This window comes from Macrosteles quadrilineatus, unplaced genomic scaffold (assembly GCF_028750875.1).
Source record: "Macrosteles quadrilineatus isolate MER2022 unplaced genomic scaffold, UCM_ALF_1.0 Scaffold_3__2_contigs__length_128488019, whole genome shotgun sequence".
Lineage (NCBI taxonomy): Eukaryota > Metazoa > Arthropoda > Insecta > Hemiptera > Cicadellidae > Macrosteles > Macrosteles quadrilineatus.
This window is the reverse complement of record NW_026542596.1, coordinates 118,373,625-118,392,052: the sequence shown is the minus strand read 5'-3', so window position 1 is coordinate 118,392,052 and position 18,428 is coordinate 118,373,625. Positions and strand designations below refer to the sequence as shown.

Genomic DNA, 18,428 nt, shown 5'->3' with positions numbered 1-18,428 from the left:
AGTAAAGGGATTTTTAAATTGATTTTTATATGTTTTCCATTAGTTCTATGTCAACAATTCTATGAACAATCAATCTGTAGTAGTTATTTTTAATTATATGTTAACATAGGGGTTAACTCATCACGTAAACTGCTCAGTCTCAATATATCGGTAACAATATATTAACATTGGATGAAAATGTACTAAATACCTAACAAGTTAAGATAATTTGTGCGAAGCCTTACATGATTCACATTTTAATTCTAACCGATATATAAACGCGAACTGTTCATTAAATGGCGGCGATAATTATAGGAATCATGTAAAGTGGAGGCTGCTCGAATTAATTAACAATTTTATTTTGCTGCCCATCTAAAGATTATCCAAACGTCAAACTACACGAGGAAAAATTTAAGTTACCGGTAGGTCTTTTTTCCTTATGTTTACTGTTAAATAAAGAATAAACGGTATCAGCATTCTGACACATACTTTCGCCCATAAGTTTGTCAACAACCTTTATCATGTGTAAGCGGTGAGAGTAAATATACGGAAATGGGATTAGTACAATTTTGTTCGGAATTTAAAGGACTACATACTAAATTTTTATCAAAATCGTTCAGGCCATTTTTGTGAAAATCCGATTTTTCCGTTATTTTATGGGGTTTTATGGGAAAATAACATAATTTACAATCACTTTTGAACCGTATTTTTTACAGAAATGGGATTTGTACCACTCTGTTCAGAATATAAAGGACTATAACATACCAAATCGTTGGGGCCGTTTTTGGGAAAATCCTATTTTTCCGTTATTTTATGGGGTTTTATGGAAAAATCCCCATTAAAAATCAAAATTTTTTAAAAATTAAAATACTATCAAAACTTTAAGGACCATGACATACTATGTTAAATTAAAACCGGATTTTTTTCTAAAATCCTGTTTTTCGTTATTTTATGGAGTTTTTATGGGAAAATAACATAATTTACTATAACTTTTGAATCGTAATTTTTACAGAATTGTGATTTATACCATTTTGTTCAGAATTTAAAGGGCTACAACATACTAAATTCTTATCAAAATTGTTCGGGCCATTTTTGAGGATATTCGATTTTCCCGTTATTTTATGGGTTTTTGATGGGGAAATCACCATTAAAAATCAAAATTTCAAAAAAATGAAAAAAACCTGGAGATACCATGGATTAGAGCCTACATACCAAATTTCATCGAAATCGGACCACAAATGTAGTCCCTAGCTCTGTACACATCCAGACACACACAGACACACAGACACACAGACACACACAGACATCACTACGAAAACCACTTTTTTGGGTCCACGGGGGCCCAAAACAAATATATCCACTCAAGACTCAAACTCGAAAATTTTGACGAAAACCACATACTACTTACTTTTACTTTCTCCACATACTATATAGTATAGGGGGAGAAAGTAAAAATGAGGCTAAACTATTCTGGTTACAAGTGTTTAAGACTATTTTACGACTAAAAATTGCGATAAGCAATTTTGTTGTTCAATATTTTTCTATTTGTTGTCGTTTGATAGGATACTTTAAATGCTTAATGAAAATGTGTTTGATTTAGATTTTTTTAAATAAAATCAGCAAAGTTTTAGTCATCCTTACATATTAAAAAGTGACAGGGGTTTTTTTAATTTCACGATTCTGAATCAACCCCTGCAGAATGTTCATAATTTTTGTATTGAAAGAAAGATAGTTTTGAAATGAAGGGAATGTTGAAGCAGTGTTTAGGCTGTTTAGAAATAATTTTAGCGAATTTCCCTATAGGGAAGTAGCTATTACCGTAGGTGGCATGGTAAGACCTAGACCCGGGACCGATTTACTTTTTCATTTTGATGTCCCCAGAGGCCAAAAACACCATTCGTTCAAATTTTTATATATGTATATATATATATATATATATATATAGACTTATATATATATACGTCCGTGAACGCGATAACTTGAGTAATTTTTGTCCGATTTTGATGAAATTTGGTTTAAAGGTGTAAAGCGGGATAAACTTAAATGAGTTCGCGAACCAGCACGATCGGACCATGGAAACGGGGCTTTACAGGGGGTTTTATGGGGTAAAAATTGGTTTTTCTAACTTTTGACCCTCAAAACACAAAATTTCCCAATTTCTCTTTAAACCTTTTTAAAGAGCTTAAAAAAACAAATAATTTAGTATATAAAAGTATTTTTGTACGATTATTAGTAACCGAGAAAATTAAAAAAATTGTAAATTTAAAATTCCCATGTTATTCTTATGGAGAATACTGTCATATGTTATAGTTTGCTTGTTTATGGATATATTTTGCTCAAATTTGGCAAATTTATTTATTTTGTACTAAGCTATCAATATTTTACTCAAAAACACACTTTATTAGTTTCCTTGTAGCAGCAAACCTAGGTACTCGTTAAACCTAATGTTATTAAAATATATTTAGGCCTAACTGAAAATCAATTCAGACAAATGGAAATTCGCTTAGTCGGCAGGTTTGCTGCGGCGGGGGTATTTTATTTTTAAAAGGTCTAGCAGCCAACGCTGACAATTACAAGTCGTATCTGTACTAGTATAACCAACAGTTGGTTTCATATTGTCATTGATATGTTTATGTTACAAGTTATGTGTTTACAAACTATTAGTTGTTGGTGTTTGCCTACAGACCATGTAACTTTAAGATTATATAAGTGTTGAATACTAAAAAAAACACAATTAACTATACAGTATTTTGCCATCTAGGAATTTAAAAAATGTTACGCTTTATTTTAGTTTTATTTCTAACTGTTGTGTTTTAAATAAAGAATAGATTTGAATAACTTAATGAACTCATTTTATTAAGATGTTATTAAAACAAACTTCCTTCCATAACAGTATGCAAAGAATTTCTTTAAGCCCCAGTAAATTCCCACAGCTTCTTTATCTATCTGACTGTATTTGCGTTCTGTTTTCGTAAGCGATCTTGATGCAAATGCAATGGGCCTCTCAGATCCATCCTTGTATCTATGTGATAAGCAAGCTCCTAGCCCTGTAGGACTTGCATCTGTTGCTAGGATTAACGTTTCATTTGGGTCATAGTGAGCTAGAGGGGGACACCGAAACTGCCACGACGTTTTACGACCATGCTCCATACTGAAACTGCCACGGCAATTAGTGAGGATTATAAGGGTGTTTTTGAGAGGGCTAGAAACACTGAAACTGCCACGGCGGATTCCTCAGGTAGACGGGGAGAAACGGGAGACTTAAAATTCCCATTTCTGTCTTAACCTTTTAATTTCTTTCACAATAATACGTTGATTGGAAAAATAAGTGATTGATTTGCCCTTTCGTATTTATATTTTAGGATTTATTTTTATGTTAATATAAGTTTTTAGTGTTGCGACTGTTAGAGTATTTACTTTATAAGTATTTATTCCGTCTCTTGAGAATATATTTACTTTATAATTATTCTGAAATATAATTATTCTGAATAATTATTTACCACTAAGGAACAAGTTTCATGTTCATTTACCACTTATATAACACTGCATTTTATATGATCTGTTCGACGCTTTTAATTACACTAGAGGTGATCAAATACTAATATAATACTGTAAAACTGTAATATTCAAAAATAGTTTTATTCGCCCAAGACGCTAGGTTGCAGAACTACAAATACTGTACCAACCTCCATGGTCTGCAGAGGGGCGTTCTCGTGAAATCTCAGTGGAATGCCCTCCTATTAGCTTGACTCATGTAATATTTTTCAAATTCGGTATTTCTCAACAGTTTTGTGCCATCCTTCAGAGAGTTAGTAGTAAGGGTGTTGGTGTGTTAGTTATACTTAGTTGATAGTCTTTCGATGGAGGATAAGATATTTGAAACGAAGAGAAAGGGTGCGGCGTTGTTAGTAGACGGCTACAGTTTTGTTATACAAAGTGTGGTGTTAGTAAGTGGGTTTGCTAGAGAAAAAATCGGGGAGGATGTCGCGCAAAATGCTTCACAGATTATATATAACAACGAGTAACAGTAACTGAAACGATTTTAACGCTTACCATTCTTCAGTCACTGTAGTGGGTTGAGTTTAGATAGGGACCTCTAGCTTTTGTCGATATTCTTTCTTCGATATATATTTCTTCGACTAATGGCCTATTAATATGAGGTGTCACTCGATGTGGCCACCAAAATAACCCATTTTGGGTTTAAGAACAAAATTTGAATACAACAAAAAGTTCACTTGCGTGAGATAGAGACGTGTACAGAGTTTTGTTTTCTTGACGTAACCCTTTAAAAGGTTAACTGGTGATGTCCATACTTTTGCCCAGCCCTGTAAATGTGAATAAACAAAATTTATAATTGAGGTATATTACTAAATAAATATGCAAAAACACACACCGAGTCTCATTTCATTCTGATTAAACATGAGAAAATGGGAAGCAAATTCGTGTTGATTTCCTACCGGGCGTAACATCCGTGAAGATTTTCTGTGATCATAGAAACGACCGAGATTATTACTTGCGATCACGGAAACGCCTAAAAATGGAGAATCGTCGTAAGAAACTTTAACAAACATCCGTGATCGTATGTTACGATCGTGGCCAAATCCGTGATAATTTCTAGTGATTCACCGCAGAAATAACTGTGATGGTAAACTACGACAGCAATGATGATGACAGGTGATGATTTCACAATTGCGGCAACATTAGCATTCATCTCCAGCGATTATTTTAACACCCGTAACCATTTTTCGCGATCGACGAAAAATTAATGATCATCTTGCCCTTGCGGCTTAGTGTGTGATGATTTATCGATATTGCGGCAATGTCCGTGGTCATTTCTACAGTAGTTTCTCGCAATGGCGTTTTTCGATTGCGCAATACGTGTAAACTCTGGGTTTTCGGGTGGATTTTACGGCAAATATTTTACCATTTTTATTTCTCGATTTCTTACTAAATTCAATTACAACTCATGGACTTTTTCCTGATAGTTAAAATTCACGCGCTATTCCCGGTTTCTAGGTTGGCAGAATTAAGTGACCCTGAATTATCACTACAAGTAGCCTAGGCTAATTAAGATTTATTTTTTACCAACCGTATCTAAAATGTATACTTATCAATTATGAAGTTTTTATCTGGTATTATTAATGTAAACCTGCACATTATTCGAACTTAATTGACTAGACCATACCTTACTACTAACTCTCTGAAGGATGGCACAAAACTGTTGAGAAATACCGAATTTGAAAAATATTACATCAAGCTAATAGGAGGGCATTCCACTGAGATTCCACGAGAACGCCCCTCTGCAGACCATGGAGGTTGGTACAGTATAAACTTAATAAACTGGAAAGACTCGAACTTAATTCTGTGTATTCTAGTCATCACAAAGGATCTTATACTTCGACGCCAATTCCTAAGACAAATGGAACGCAGTGCGCGCAGTATTTCCAACTCATTGCTGAAAAGCATGTTTTCATAGTATTCCCAGCTCATTTCTAAATACATTACCTCCACCGCAGCCCAAAAAATCAAAATATTAATAGTATAGGATGAAATCAATAAAATCGCCAAATATGATCAATATATACACAATTGTGTTTTATTTATACTTCAGGACACGTATCCTGTTGTGCTATTATTTGCATTAGATTATGTTTCTTCTTGTGCAATTTTGACGATGCCTACCTATACCTTGGTATATTTATAAACTGAAAACTTCAAATCTAATGATAAAATATGTGTTTATCGATTTCTTTAATACCAGCAATTCACTATAACAGGTTAAGAGCATTCATATAATACATTTAGTAAGAAACATTTTACATTCCATTGCAATCTTAATCCATTAGAACATATTATTTAATTATTTCTGACTTCATCGGTAGTTAAATGACTTTTTCTATTGATACTTGATTTAAATAACTGCAAAGTTAGTATGGCCTCTTTTAAGTAGTGGCATGAAAAGCATTTAACTAAGTTATGAGCTAAGTAAAGTGTTGTGTTTCAAAATCGTCACTGTGATGAGTGAGGGATATTCTCATTCCCGTTTCTCCCTGCACGTTGCCAAACCAACCTCCCCTTCCTGAGGAATCCGCCGTGGCAGTTTCAGTGTTTCTAGCATTCTCAAAAACACCCTTATAATCCTCACTAATTGGCGTGGCAGTTTCGGTATGGATTATGATCATAAAACGTCGTGGCAGTTTCGGTACAGCCAGCTAGAGTTTGATCACTTGTTATTTCTGCTTTTACTTTCAGAAATGCATCTTCACATTCTTGAGTCCACGTAAATTGTTTTCCTTGCCGTAACAAACCATTCAGTGGTTCCAGTAAGCTGGACATGTTTGGTACAAAACGTGTGTAATAGTTGGCAAGACCCAAAAATACTCTTAGCTGGTGTACATCACTTGGTCGTTTGGCTTTAATTATAGCTTCGATATTATCAGCAGATTTGTGTAAGCCATTTTCGTCTATGACATGTCCTAAATATTTGACACTCTTCTGGAAAAATTTACATTTGTCACGATTCAAGCGCAAGTTAAACTGTTTGATTCTTCCAAAAACTTTCTGTAGGCGATCTAATGTCTCTGAAATAGTGCTCCCCTGTATCAAAATATCGTCAAAAAAACCAACTGTACCTTCCAGACCGTGGAGAACCTTATCCATAAACCGTTGCCAAATACTTGGTGCAACTTTTATGCCAAACATCATTCGATTTACTCTATAAAGTCCCAGATGTGTACTTATGGTCTGTATTTCTCTAGATTCTTCGTCCATCGGAAGGTGTAGATAAGCATTACTTATGTCTAATGTGCAGAAATATCGACCTTTATTCATGTTAGAAAAAATATCTTCAATTCGCGGGATTGGGTATTTGTCGTCACATATAAGTTTGTTTGCCGTCACTTTGTAGTCAGCACAAATTCTTACGTTTCCATTTGCCTTTCTTACTGGAACAATAGGAGTTCCCCATTTTGAATTTTCAACTTTTGATATTATTCCATTACTCTCCAGTCTATTTAGTTCTTCTTCAACTGATTTCTTCAATGCGTAAGGAACTTGTCGAGGTTTGATAAAAATAGGTCTAGCTCCTTCTTTTAACTCTATGTGACCTTGTTCTGATGTAATTTTTCCGATTCCGGGAGTGAAAATTTCTTGAAACTCTGTCAATAGTTTGTCCAATTTTTCTGAACAATCACTTTCAACCACTTTGATATCTGCCCAATCCATTTTTACTTCTCTCAGCCACTCTCTTCCAAATATTGGCTCAACCTTTTGTCTCAGGTACAACTTTCCATAGAAATTAAAATCTCTGTATTTACAATCGACAAAACAAACCCCAAGAGGCTTGATGATTTCACCAGTATATGTTTTCATTTCAACAGCGGTTTTGAAAAGACGTTTATTTACATGTAGTGATTGAAAATCGCTGTAAGATATTGAGCTTAACGCTGCTCCTGTATCAAGTTCCATCTTCAGCTTCTTTCCCTCAATGTCCACATCTATTAAAAACTTATCACTTCCAGATGAAGTTGATCCCATTGTATAAACCTCGTGGATCGATGAATGGTTGTCCTCAATATCAATTAAGTTTGATTTCAATTCCTTGTTTTTCCCAGTTCTTACATCAGTTCCACTTCTAGATAAGCAAACCCTTGAAATATGTCCAATCTTATTACATTTCCTACAGAATTCGTTCTTAAATCTGCATAAATTAGCCTTGTGCTGTTCACTGCCACACCTGTAACACTTGCCTCTTAAATCTTCAAATGAAACTATGGGTTTGTTTCCCTTAAATTGACTTTGTTTGTCTTTGTATCCAGATTGTAGGCGGTTAATGTTTGCAGTTTCTTTTAGCATTGTATTTCCATCTCTCCGGTTAATCTCATAACTTTCAGATTTAGATTGTTCTATGGAAATCGCAGTTTGTACCACTTCGTTGTAAGAAATTTTACCATCTTTTTCTTGAAGAAGTCTAATTCTAATTTCATTGTCTTTTAACCCCCGTATGAACTGCATTTTTAAGAACATATCACTTACCGTACTTTCACAGTTATAACAATAAAAATCACAGTCCGTTGCTAAACGTTTAAGTTCTCTGGCATATACGGCTATGTTCTCTCCAGGTTCTTGAACCTTGCAAACAAATTTATGTTGGTTAGCTAGTATGCTAGGTGAAGGCTCAAGACAATTTTTCAAAGATTCTGTGAGTTCATTGAAGGTTTTGTCACCTGGTAACTCAGGAGCTAATGTATCACACAATGTTTGGTGCATCTCTGGAGAAAGTGTACTGACAAACAAACATGTCTTGGTCTTTTCATCTGTAATTTTCTTTAACTGAAAATAGTTTTCAAGTCTCATCAAAAAGTTTTTAAATGTCTCGTTCTCTGTGTAAGGTGTAAAGTTAATGTTAGGTACATGGCTATCGTGTGCAACTGATATAGAAGTTGTGTGTTCATCTGTAGATTTGTTCGGTATAAAGAATGGCTGTAACAATGCTCTTATCTCTAAATATACCTCTTCTACATCAGCCCTGTAATCTTCTTCTTGTTCAAAATCATCTTCATCTTCTATTTGTAAAATATCTTCGTGTAGTGAGATGAATTTATGCCAAGCTTCCTCTGCTACATTTAATCTGCCAGGAGCATCATTGACTGATGAACCCTTGCTTTTTAATAGGTGTAGAGTTCTTGTAATCTGGCCTTTTAGTGCTCCTCTTTTATGTTTCAGTCTTCTGATATCATTTCTTTCATCACTCGTCGCCATTTGTTGTGTTTTAAATAAAGAATAGATTTGAATAACTTAATGAACTCATTTTATTAAGATGTAAACAGAAAAACAAAACTGTAAAATCAAAACATAAACAATCATATTAAAATAATGATCAGCTGGTATAGCACTAACCATAAAACTAATTCCCGGAGTTCGGCTAGTTACTTGCTTGATACCCTGTATAACTTGTAATCTATCTATCTATCTATATATTAATAGGCAAGCATGTTTCTTTAAAACCTTTTTTCTCAGCTCGTGTGCATCGTGGGGTAAATCTACGCATACCGTTAGAAAGCTACTTTCCTGTAGGTGTGCAGAATCCCTTTATAAATTTAAATAGGCTCAAAGATAAGCACAAAAAATGAGTTTAAAAATTTGAAAAAATTAACATGGATCTTATGCGTTGCCATGCTGGTGACGAAATAACAACGAAATATAAACATAAAATCAAAACAAATGGAAGAAACTCCAATCACATGTTTTATTTACAGTGTGGGGTGAAAATAGAGAAGTGAGTAAGTTTACATTACATATTTATGGTCGAGTTTCGACCACTGGACGACCTCTCGTCTATATATTAATAGGCAAGCATGTTTCTTTAAAACCTTTTTTCTCAGCTCGTGTGCATCGTAGGGAAAATCTACGCATACCGTTGGAAAGCTATTTTCCTGTAGGTGTGCAGAATCCCTTTATAAATTTAAATAGGCTCAAAGATAAGCACAAAAAATAAGTTTAAAAGTTGTAAAAAATTAACATGGATCTTATGCGTTGCTATGCTGGTTACGAAATAACAACGAAATATAAACAGAAAATCAAAACAAATGGAGGAAACTCCAATCACATGTTTTATTTACAGTGTGGGGTGAAAATAGTTAAGTGAGTACATTACATATTTTTGGTCGAGTTTCGACCACTGGACGATCACTAGTATTTAATAATTGTACTGTATACCATTCTACTCAAATCAAATTACTAACTAATACACAACACATTTGTACAATTTCTCAACGTCGTATCACGGGTTCTTCAATGTTTGCACAAATGCGCCCAAAATTCTAATTTCAAACCGTGGGCGTCACACGCCGCGACCCCGATCGCTTTTGGAACCTCGTTGAAGTCTACCACTTGAGTATTTAATTGTATTTATATCATAAGCTCCGAACTGTTCCAATTTTAAAAGAGATTTGGCTTGGGCGCAGGTCTTATTCGAGTAAATACACAAATTCCGCTACGTTTTGAACACAATCCAATGCAAACAGACGAGGATCCGCCACATATGACGGGTATCGCAACTGCAAAGCGGGACCTGGTTTTTGTAGCGACGTAATAAATGTATCTACAATTTTTTGAAGGTACAAGGTAGTATGAATACAATCTCAAACTGTGGTTTAAAGTGTGTTGGGGCTCCATCCTGCTGAAGATGAAGACTTTTTGCATTTTCCATTCAAGTCTAGGAAAACAATAGTTTTCCATTATGTAGAGGTAAACATTGGTTTTTTTGCGAAAAAATTGTCAAATCACTTGCTTTCTGGACAGACCACGCCAAACGTTTATTTTCAGGAAATGAAAAAATATTCTCTTTCCTTTTCAAACCTATGTTCGTTCATGAGGATACTAGAACCCCAAATTCGAAAGTTGTGCATATTAGTATTGGTGTGAAACGTGGCTTCATATGAAAAAAAACCTTTAATCAAAAATTATTCACTTTCCACCATTTGGTTCGACAGAAACGCAGGCGAATCCCGCTCTTTTAATCAAATCTGTTGGTTTGAATTTGTGGATGAGTTGAATTTCAAACGCATACAGATGGAGTCCTTTGAAAAACTTTGTATACTTACATGAATCCCTAATTCAAAACTACGGCAAGGAAGGGATTTCTTTGGACCTCTAACACAAGGTACTCGTAGTTATGTTTTCAACTCTGTTTTGAGATCTTTGCCATGATAGTTACAATAAATAATATTAGCCCCTACTCAACAAGATGTAAGGCGTGAAGTGTTTGTATGGTAGTCTTCAATGTAGGGTTTGTATAGTAACAATGTTGGTCTGACGTGATAAATGGTATGACACAACACCAGTGAACGTGACCTAGGCTACGCTATGCTGTATAACGATGGTACTGAGCACAAACTACAATATTACATCACTGATTACGGAATTACTCAGGACTAAGCCGATGGAGTTACAGCCGAGTTAGCCGATGTATTATACAGGGTTTCTTGCAAACCTTATGAACCAACTTTATCACGTAATAATGTCAAAGAAGCAAAAAATGCAATATAACATATGTTCTATCTCTTTGCGTTTTCGGTCTATATTTTTTAAAGCCGCAATTTTTAAACGGTTAAAGAGTTTTTCTTCATATTTTGGACACAAATATTGGTCAATAAGATAAAAATTTTTACAAAATTTCAACTCTGCAGCTCAAACAGCTAAGGAGTTATTAATGTTTTTGTAAAAACCACATACAGACAGATAGACCGAAAACTGAATGAGATAGGACACATGTTTCTTTTGACATGCTGAATAACGTGGCAAAGTTTGTTCATAAGGTTGCAAGACACTCTGTATAGGTATAGTGCAAACGTATCGAACAAAGCAATGACGGTCCTATAAGACATTGAACCTAATGTGCCGAAAACTAACATCCTAAACACATTCAAAAACGTTCCGTGGGATGGCAGGCAAGTATCAATATAATCAATACTGGTAAAATACCAGTAACTTCAAACCCAAAGATATCTATCTTGATCAATACCTAACTAATATATATAATATCGCATCATCACTAAAACAGGACAACTCATCTACTTACACTGAAGGACCTTCTCCACAACATATTTCATGGTCAATTATACCTCGTAGAGTAATTCCAGATTATTCCTGTTTGGAGTGAAAAAAGTCGTTTCGGATATTCCCGTGAGAACGTCGAGTGCAGCACAATCGATGTTACTTGGTTACTTGAGATGCCAGCCATACTCTTGGTGCTCCTTGCACTACTCTCGAACCCAGAGGGTGGTTAATAGCATGTAGAGTAGTAAGTTAATACTATTGATACAGTGTGTTATAAAGTATTGTTGTACTAGGCCACACTACTTTACAAATTATTTTGTTGTATGTACACCTGTTGGGATCTAGTCTATCTATATATTAATAGGCAAGCATGTTTCTTTAAAACCTTTTTTCTCAGCTCGTGTGCATCGTGGGGTAAATCTACGCATACCGTTAGAAAGCTACTTTCCTGTAGGTGTGCAGAATCCCTTTATAAATTTAAATAGGCTCAAAGATAAGCACAAAAAATGAGTTTAAAAATTTGAAAAAATTAACATGGATCTTATGCGTTGCCATGCTGGTGACGAAATAACAACGAAATATAAACATAAAATCAAAACAAATGGAAGAAACTCCAATCACATGTTTTATTTACAGTGTGGGGTGAAAATAGAGAAGTGAGTAAGTTTACATTACATATTTATGGTCGAGTTTCGACCACTGGACGACCTCTCGTCTATATATTAATAGGCAAGCATGTTTCTTTAAAACCTTTTTTCTCAGCTCGTGTGCATCGTAGGGAAAATCTACGCATACCGTTGGAAAGCTATTTTCCTGTAGGTGTGCAGAATCCCTTTATAAATTTAAATAGGCTCAAAGATAAGCACAAAAAATAAGTTTAAAAGTTGTAAAAAATTAACATGGATCTTATGCGTTGCTATGCTGGTTACGAAATAACAACGAAATATAAACAGAAAATCAAAACAAATGGAGGAAACTCCAATCACATGTTTTATTTACAGTGTGGGGTGAAAATAGTTAAGTGAGTACATTACATATTTTTGGTCGAGTTTCGACCACTGGACGATCACTAGTACATTTTAAAAGGGCATGGTCCCAACTATGATCTTAATACTATCTAAAGTTTACATGATGTTGGAAAGGATAAACTTTAATACTTTTATTTTTTACTTTAACCCCATTTATGTGGAAACTTTACAAACTCCATTCATGTACGTTGAAAAATATTTATAAATGGTTTTATTTAGTAATAACTAATATCTAATGTAAGGTTTAAAATGCAAAACTGATCTACTTCATATAGACGGGTTTGCTTAAGTCAGTACAACTTGTTGTGGGTTGTATAAGTAAAGCGTACAACAAAACGGATAATTTCAAAATAAAGATTTTCCTCCAAATAGACAATGCATATGATTGCAATCATAAAACCGGAAATCCACAGTTTCTAGATATTATGTTCATAGTAATATGTATATTTTCTTGCATCTAAAGTGAACTACAAAAGCGTACCTATAACAAAAAATACCTATAACCTGGATGCCTTTAACATTCAACTGTCAGCTGATGTCTGATTTATCAACAATAGCCCAGGAGCAAAGGCATATCAATTTGTGGATCAGTGTAATCTATATCAAACAACCAGTTTGTCCAAACTCTAGTGTCAATCGTCTGAATTACAGAGAAGGCTGGCCTAAACACTATGTTTTGTCTCTGCAAGCCTAGGGTAGTAGTGGAATTGGAACGTGGGGGAATGTGAAACGGTTAGGATAAATTATTGATACAGTATTTACAAAACAATATATGACACAGCTTCTGAGTTTATTATATTAAAAATTAAAGCCTATTACGATCATTTAGACCTCCCAAATATAATTTAATCTATATTAAAGATTTTGAATCATTAATTATAGTTATAATAAGTCTATTATACAAAGAATTGTTGTTTGCAAGATATTTGAAAAGTAAAAAAATACATTTAAAAAACAAAAGGCTTTCATTATTGTTGTGCTTTTGAAATTTGTTAGGTGGTATTATACTTAAACACATTCCAAATACCGGGCTTGTTCTATTATACAAACGTTTTGATCTTGATAATAAATAAAACCACACATACTATTGAGTATACACAGAATAGACTTCTTATCTAATATACAAATTTGAAGCCAAGAAAATAGATGAAGTTTAGGACCATCTCGCCAGAGGGTACTATAGGGGGGTGTATGGGTTAGGTTAAATGTTAATAACAATCAATGTAGTATAATAGCAAACAGCTGATTGATTTATCACTTGACACAGAATATTGTCAGTTGGTAGACCATCTCAAAAGATTGCACCACGTTTTTTCTTCAAATCTTTACATTACCGGAAAGTCTGTTCTGTGTATAGTCTATGGTATTACTGTACATATTCGTCAAGTAAAATGGCACGTAAATATAGTCTAATTAAGGACATTAACTAGGTGTATTAGTGGTTAGGTAATTTGATGGGTTAGGTTAAATGTTAATAACAATCAATGTAGTATAATAGCAAACAGCTGATTGATTTATCACTTGACACAGAAGATTGTCAGTTGGTAGACCATCTCAACAGATTGCACCACGTTTTTTCTTCAAATCTTTCCATTACCGGATAGTCTGTTCTGTGATTCTGTGCATAGTCTATAGTATTACTGTACATGTTCGTCAAGTAAAATGGTACATAAATATAGACTAATTAACGACATTAACTAGTGGTATTAGTGGTTGTTTAACTACTTTAATGGAATAAAATACATTGAAGAATCTTAAATGTTTGCTGAACACATTTCGATTTTATTACTAGCGTGCCGTTTTTACAACTGACATTTCAAGACTTAGAATCTGTAAGAATCTACTGGGTATCTACAGAAGGGTGTTGTAAATTATCCAACAATTCCTTTCAAACATGAACTCAAAACGTTCCAACAGTTTGTAGCAGCTTTTGGTCGGAAGACAATTTGATTGAAAGAAAAACTAAAGCGATTGTTACCTCACTAAGGAGGGACTAAGGAAGTTTTTGACGGTTTCTCGAGTGGACACTTCCTAGGCGACTCACGAATAAACTTGGACAACATTTGTAGCAACTGTGGCGAAAAACTTCGTCACCTCCCTGACAAGGTGAAGTTTAATTTAGTTTGGAATGTGCCAGTCGTCCCAAAAATATATTCTTATAGATTCTTAAATTGTTTATATCTGCTGCAGGGTATTTTCATTTGGTTGTTGATTGTTGTGGAATTAGCACTGGCACCTTGCGTTGCAACAGCTAAATATCGTAAAATGCTTAAACTATTTTCAAATACAGGGTGAGTCAAGACCCCATAATTTTTAAAAGTAAATATATAGAGATATACTTCTGGTGGTCGTGCAATCTTAGCAGGAAGTTTCATTTTATGATTTATCTTAACAAAAAACTATCTAATGTAAGCCTCTTCAAGCGACCCCTCATTTTGAAGTATTTACAAAAACCTAAAGAATGGTGAAAACCAGAGCTCGCTATCCCTCTCTATCCAAAATAGTAACCAATATTACCATTTCATAGATTTTTTCCTTATCTTTTTATTATGACTGTAGACTTAAATACATTTGACGGGCCACCATTTTAGATAGAAAAGAGATAGCGAGCTTTGATCTTCACATTCTTTAAGTTTTTGTAAACACTTCAAAATGAAGTGTCACTCGAAGGGGGTTTAAGTACATTTAAAATGTTTGGAGTTGCCCCCAAAATCCCCCATGTTAGGGGACACTCAACATTTTCAAAATCTTGGAATAAAACTTCCTGCTAAGTTTGCACGACTACCAAAAGGATATATCTGTATCTTTACTTAGAAAAATATTAAATGGGGGGCCTTGACTTTTTATTCATCCTGCATATTATATTTTAAACTTATCAGTATTTTTTTACTGTCTCTTGAAACTCGTGTTCAACCGCTAGCTCTGATAAATTGATTTTATTTGTGGGTAGGGAGTTAAAATGTATTTACACGCACTGTATGCACGGTAAATGTCATCTCAGGAAAAAGCGTATTACCATCAAATATATTTTGTGTTTGGTACATCAATAACATTAAATCTTGACTATGTAAATGCGAAACTTACTACAAAAATGTATGCATCTACGTCTCATAAGCTGGTGTGCTATGAAAATAATACATTATCGATAGCGCTACTCTACAAGAAATAAATATGCTCTCATAGAACAAAAACCGGGTACACTTCCATATCGGTTGGCACAAACAACCGAATGAAAATATCGATCGATATATCAATTATTCTATGTATCATTTGGTTAGTTAGGTAAGGTTAACCTGACTAACCAAACGATATATCGAATTAAACAATCGAATAATCAATATTACTCATTCGGTTGTTTGTGTCAACAGAGATTTCTGTAAACTTTAGGATTTAATTTTTTAAGCTCTAATTTTATATTGCTATACTTAAGACGCCACAGAGAGTGGCAACTTGTATTTTTCAAGTGAAGAGACTGGACTCACTAAGTTGTAAATATAGTTGTTTAATTTTTTTGTTTTACGTTTGCCACGATTACTGGAAAATGTGGCAACGTAGTTCCAAGTGAATTTATTATTTTGTATTTATTTGTTTTGAAGGAATAAACTCATTATTTCATTATTTCATATAGAAGTGCACCCCAAAAACCTAGCATAAGTTATGTTATCAGTTCTCGATACACCAATGTTCCCTGTAGATGTCCGAATGTCCATTCCGAGGTAAACAATGTATATTACCGTAAACATGAGATGAATCTGACTACATTCGATTACAACTCGACATCACCTCAGTGCATACAAGTTATAAGATTCCACCTATATTGGATGGTCGTTGACGCCGCCTGGGAGAATAACCCTTCAACACATCTTATTCTATTCTTAATTCCCTTGGGAAAAGTCCAACATTGGTTTCAGAGTTGGGAGAGCGCCATATTCGTTGCACTATGATTAATACTGCCTCACTCACTTCGACTATCTCTCTCCCTCTCTCTCCTACGAATCGTATAGCTCCCTCTCTCTCACACAACGCGTTATTTATACAGAAGTGGTATACGCGGTATTTTGGATCGTCAATAAACGTCGGTTCGACGGATCAAAACGTCCGGTTAACAGCTAGCCGCGTGTCAAAATAAGTTATAAATATCCCGAATCGGACGCCGCACGTCACCGTCTCGTTGGGAATCTTTCATTTTTTGGGTCGTGTAAAGATTTGATATGAGACGTGTTAGTTGGTTCTTGTGGTTTTTGTTTCGTTTATCTCAAAACATCCGCAGTAGTGAAACATTGTGACGTTCTTATAAATTCATTTCGCTACACTGCATTTCCTTCATTACTACATCGAACTCCTTCGCAAAACAATCCGTCAGCGTTCAACATTCAACCTTAGATATAAGGAGTGTCTACTCCTTTATCTAAGATTCAACTAAAGTAACAAATTAACTGTACAGATTTTTAAACCGTACTGTGCATTGTATTATTTTGGCTCTTCCTTATGTTCCAGAGCTATTTTTTTATATATTTCTTGTAAGACAAATGTAAACCCGGTTAAAAAATGCTCTTGATCACTGCATAACGTGTTTTATGAATGGTATGTAAATCATATCATTGGCTTTTCTAGTGCAAATTTCTAAGCAAATACACTGTAGTTATACAACTGGTACTTTTAATTAATAAACATCTCTCTTGATACCAATGCTATTTAGTATATTTACAAAGTCAAAACCGGATAAAGTGCCACCAACAGACGGATAAATATACCAACCCATCAGCTCGCCAGGGGTTGTGCGGGGGTGACTTTGACTCTGCGGTTATTTTTAAGTTATTGTGTTTCAACCGCACACCAACCCCTTGTCTATCCAATGATATTTGTTGCCTGTAAGGATTAGTCACTAACAAGACTACAAGATCGCGCCACTCTTCCTACACTCATCTTCATTAATACCTAATTTGTATGGTCGCCATTTAATTGAAAAGTGTTAAAGTAAAGTGTTAAATTATTCTTTTTGCATAAACTGTATCACTAGACATAAGAGAACGAAGGCTTGTGAGGGTCATTAACAGTTTAAATACCGATTTTATTTACCCTTAAATACAAAAGTAATTAGTAATAAGTTATTATCAATTTATGAGATACAAACGAGATTGAACGGATATTTTGTTTAATGTCCAGACAATATTAATAAATCCAATTATAAAATTCGGCATTTATTGTCCACCATATTACACGTAATGTTAACAGTGAAATAGCTTCTTAACCTGGAAAATTTGAAAAATTCCACTTAGTTAATTATGAGCAGATTTTTTTTCATATTGTTGCACAGAATTAACAGTTTCCTACATTCCTCTGGTTCAATCCACGTAGTAGAACATCACTTTGAATTGACTAACGTTACAACCCAAGTACAAACGTTAACTTATGTATAAATACAATTTTCAACGTGCCATGGACTTCTATCACTCCTCAAAGACTCTATTTGGATTTAGAGATTTTTTTCTTGGTTGAAAACACGAATAAACACGAAAAATCGACAGAGAAGAAGTAAAATTGTAATGATTCGAACTTAAACTAATCAGCTGTTCCAGCCAATTTAATTGTTGAGTGGTGCAATTAGTGTTTGGTGCATGTTTAGTTGCATCACTGTCAGTGGCAATGAGAGATTATAAACTAAAACATAACCTATCTTAAAAGTTATGAGAAGTGATCTTTAGTAATTAAAATACTGTCGCAAGTGAGGTAGTGTACGCAACTCGCGTAAATAGTTAACGACACTCTCGCCAAGTCTCGTACCTTAAATTTTCTACTCGTGTCATTAACACTATATTTACGCAATCGTTGCGCAAACTACTACTGTATTACGTTTGTGAA

General features: G+C 34.4%; 1 protein-coding gene across 1 annotated transcript; it reads right to left on the bottom strand.

Moving 5' to 3' along the window:
* Nucleotides 1–4,272: 4,272 nt before the first annotated feature.
* LOC128989494 (uncharacterized protein K02A2.6-like) lies at nucleotides 4,273–8,739 on the bottom strand. Its single transcript, XM_054411389.1, has 2 exons — nucleotides 6,612–8,739; nucleotides 4,273–4,304 (listed from the first exon to the last, which is right to left on the bottom strand). The coding sequence occupies exons 1-2, from the start codon at nucleotides 8,737–8,739 to the stop codon at nucleotides 4,273–4,275; spliced, it is 2,160 nt and encodes a 719-aa protein (XP_054267364.1).
* Between the last annotated feature and the right edge of the window lie 9,689 nt (nucleotides 8,740–18,428).

Bases quoted from the DNA above. Each gene is read 5' to 3' on its own strand.
- LOC128989494 (XM_054411389.1), bottom strand. From the start codon at position 8,739: ATGGCGACGAGTGATGAAAGAAATGATATCAGAAGACTGAAACATAAA. The intron at 4,305-6,611 runs GTACAGTTGGTT...TCACATTTACAG, and splicing joins GGTTCTCCACGGTCTGGAAG to GGCTGGGCAAAAGTATGGAC.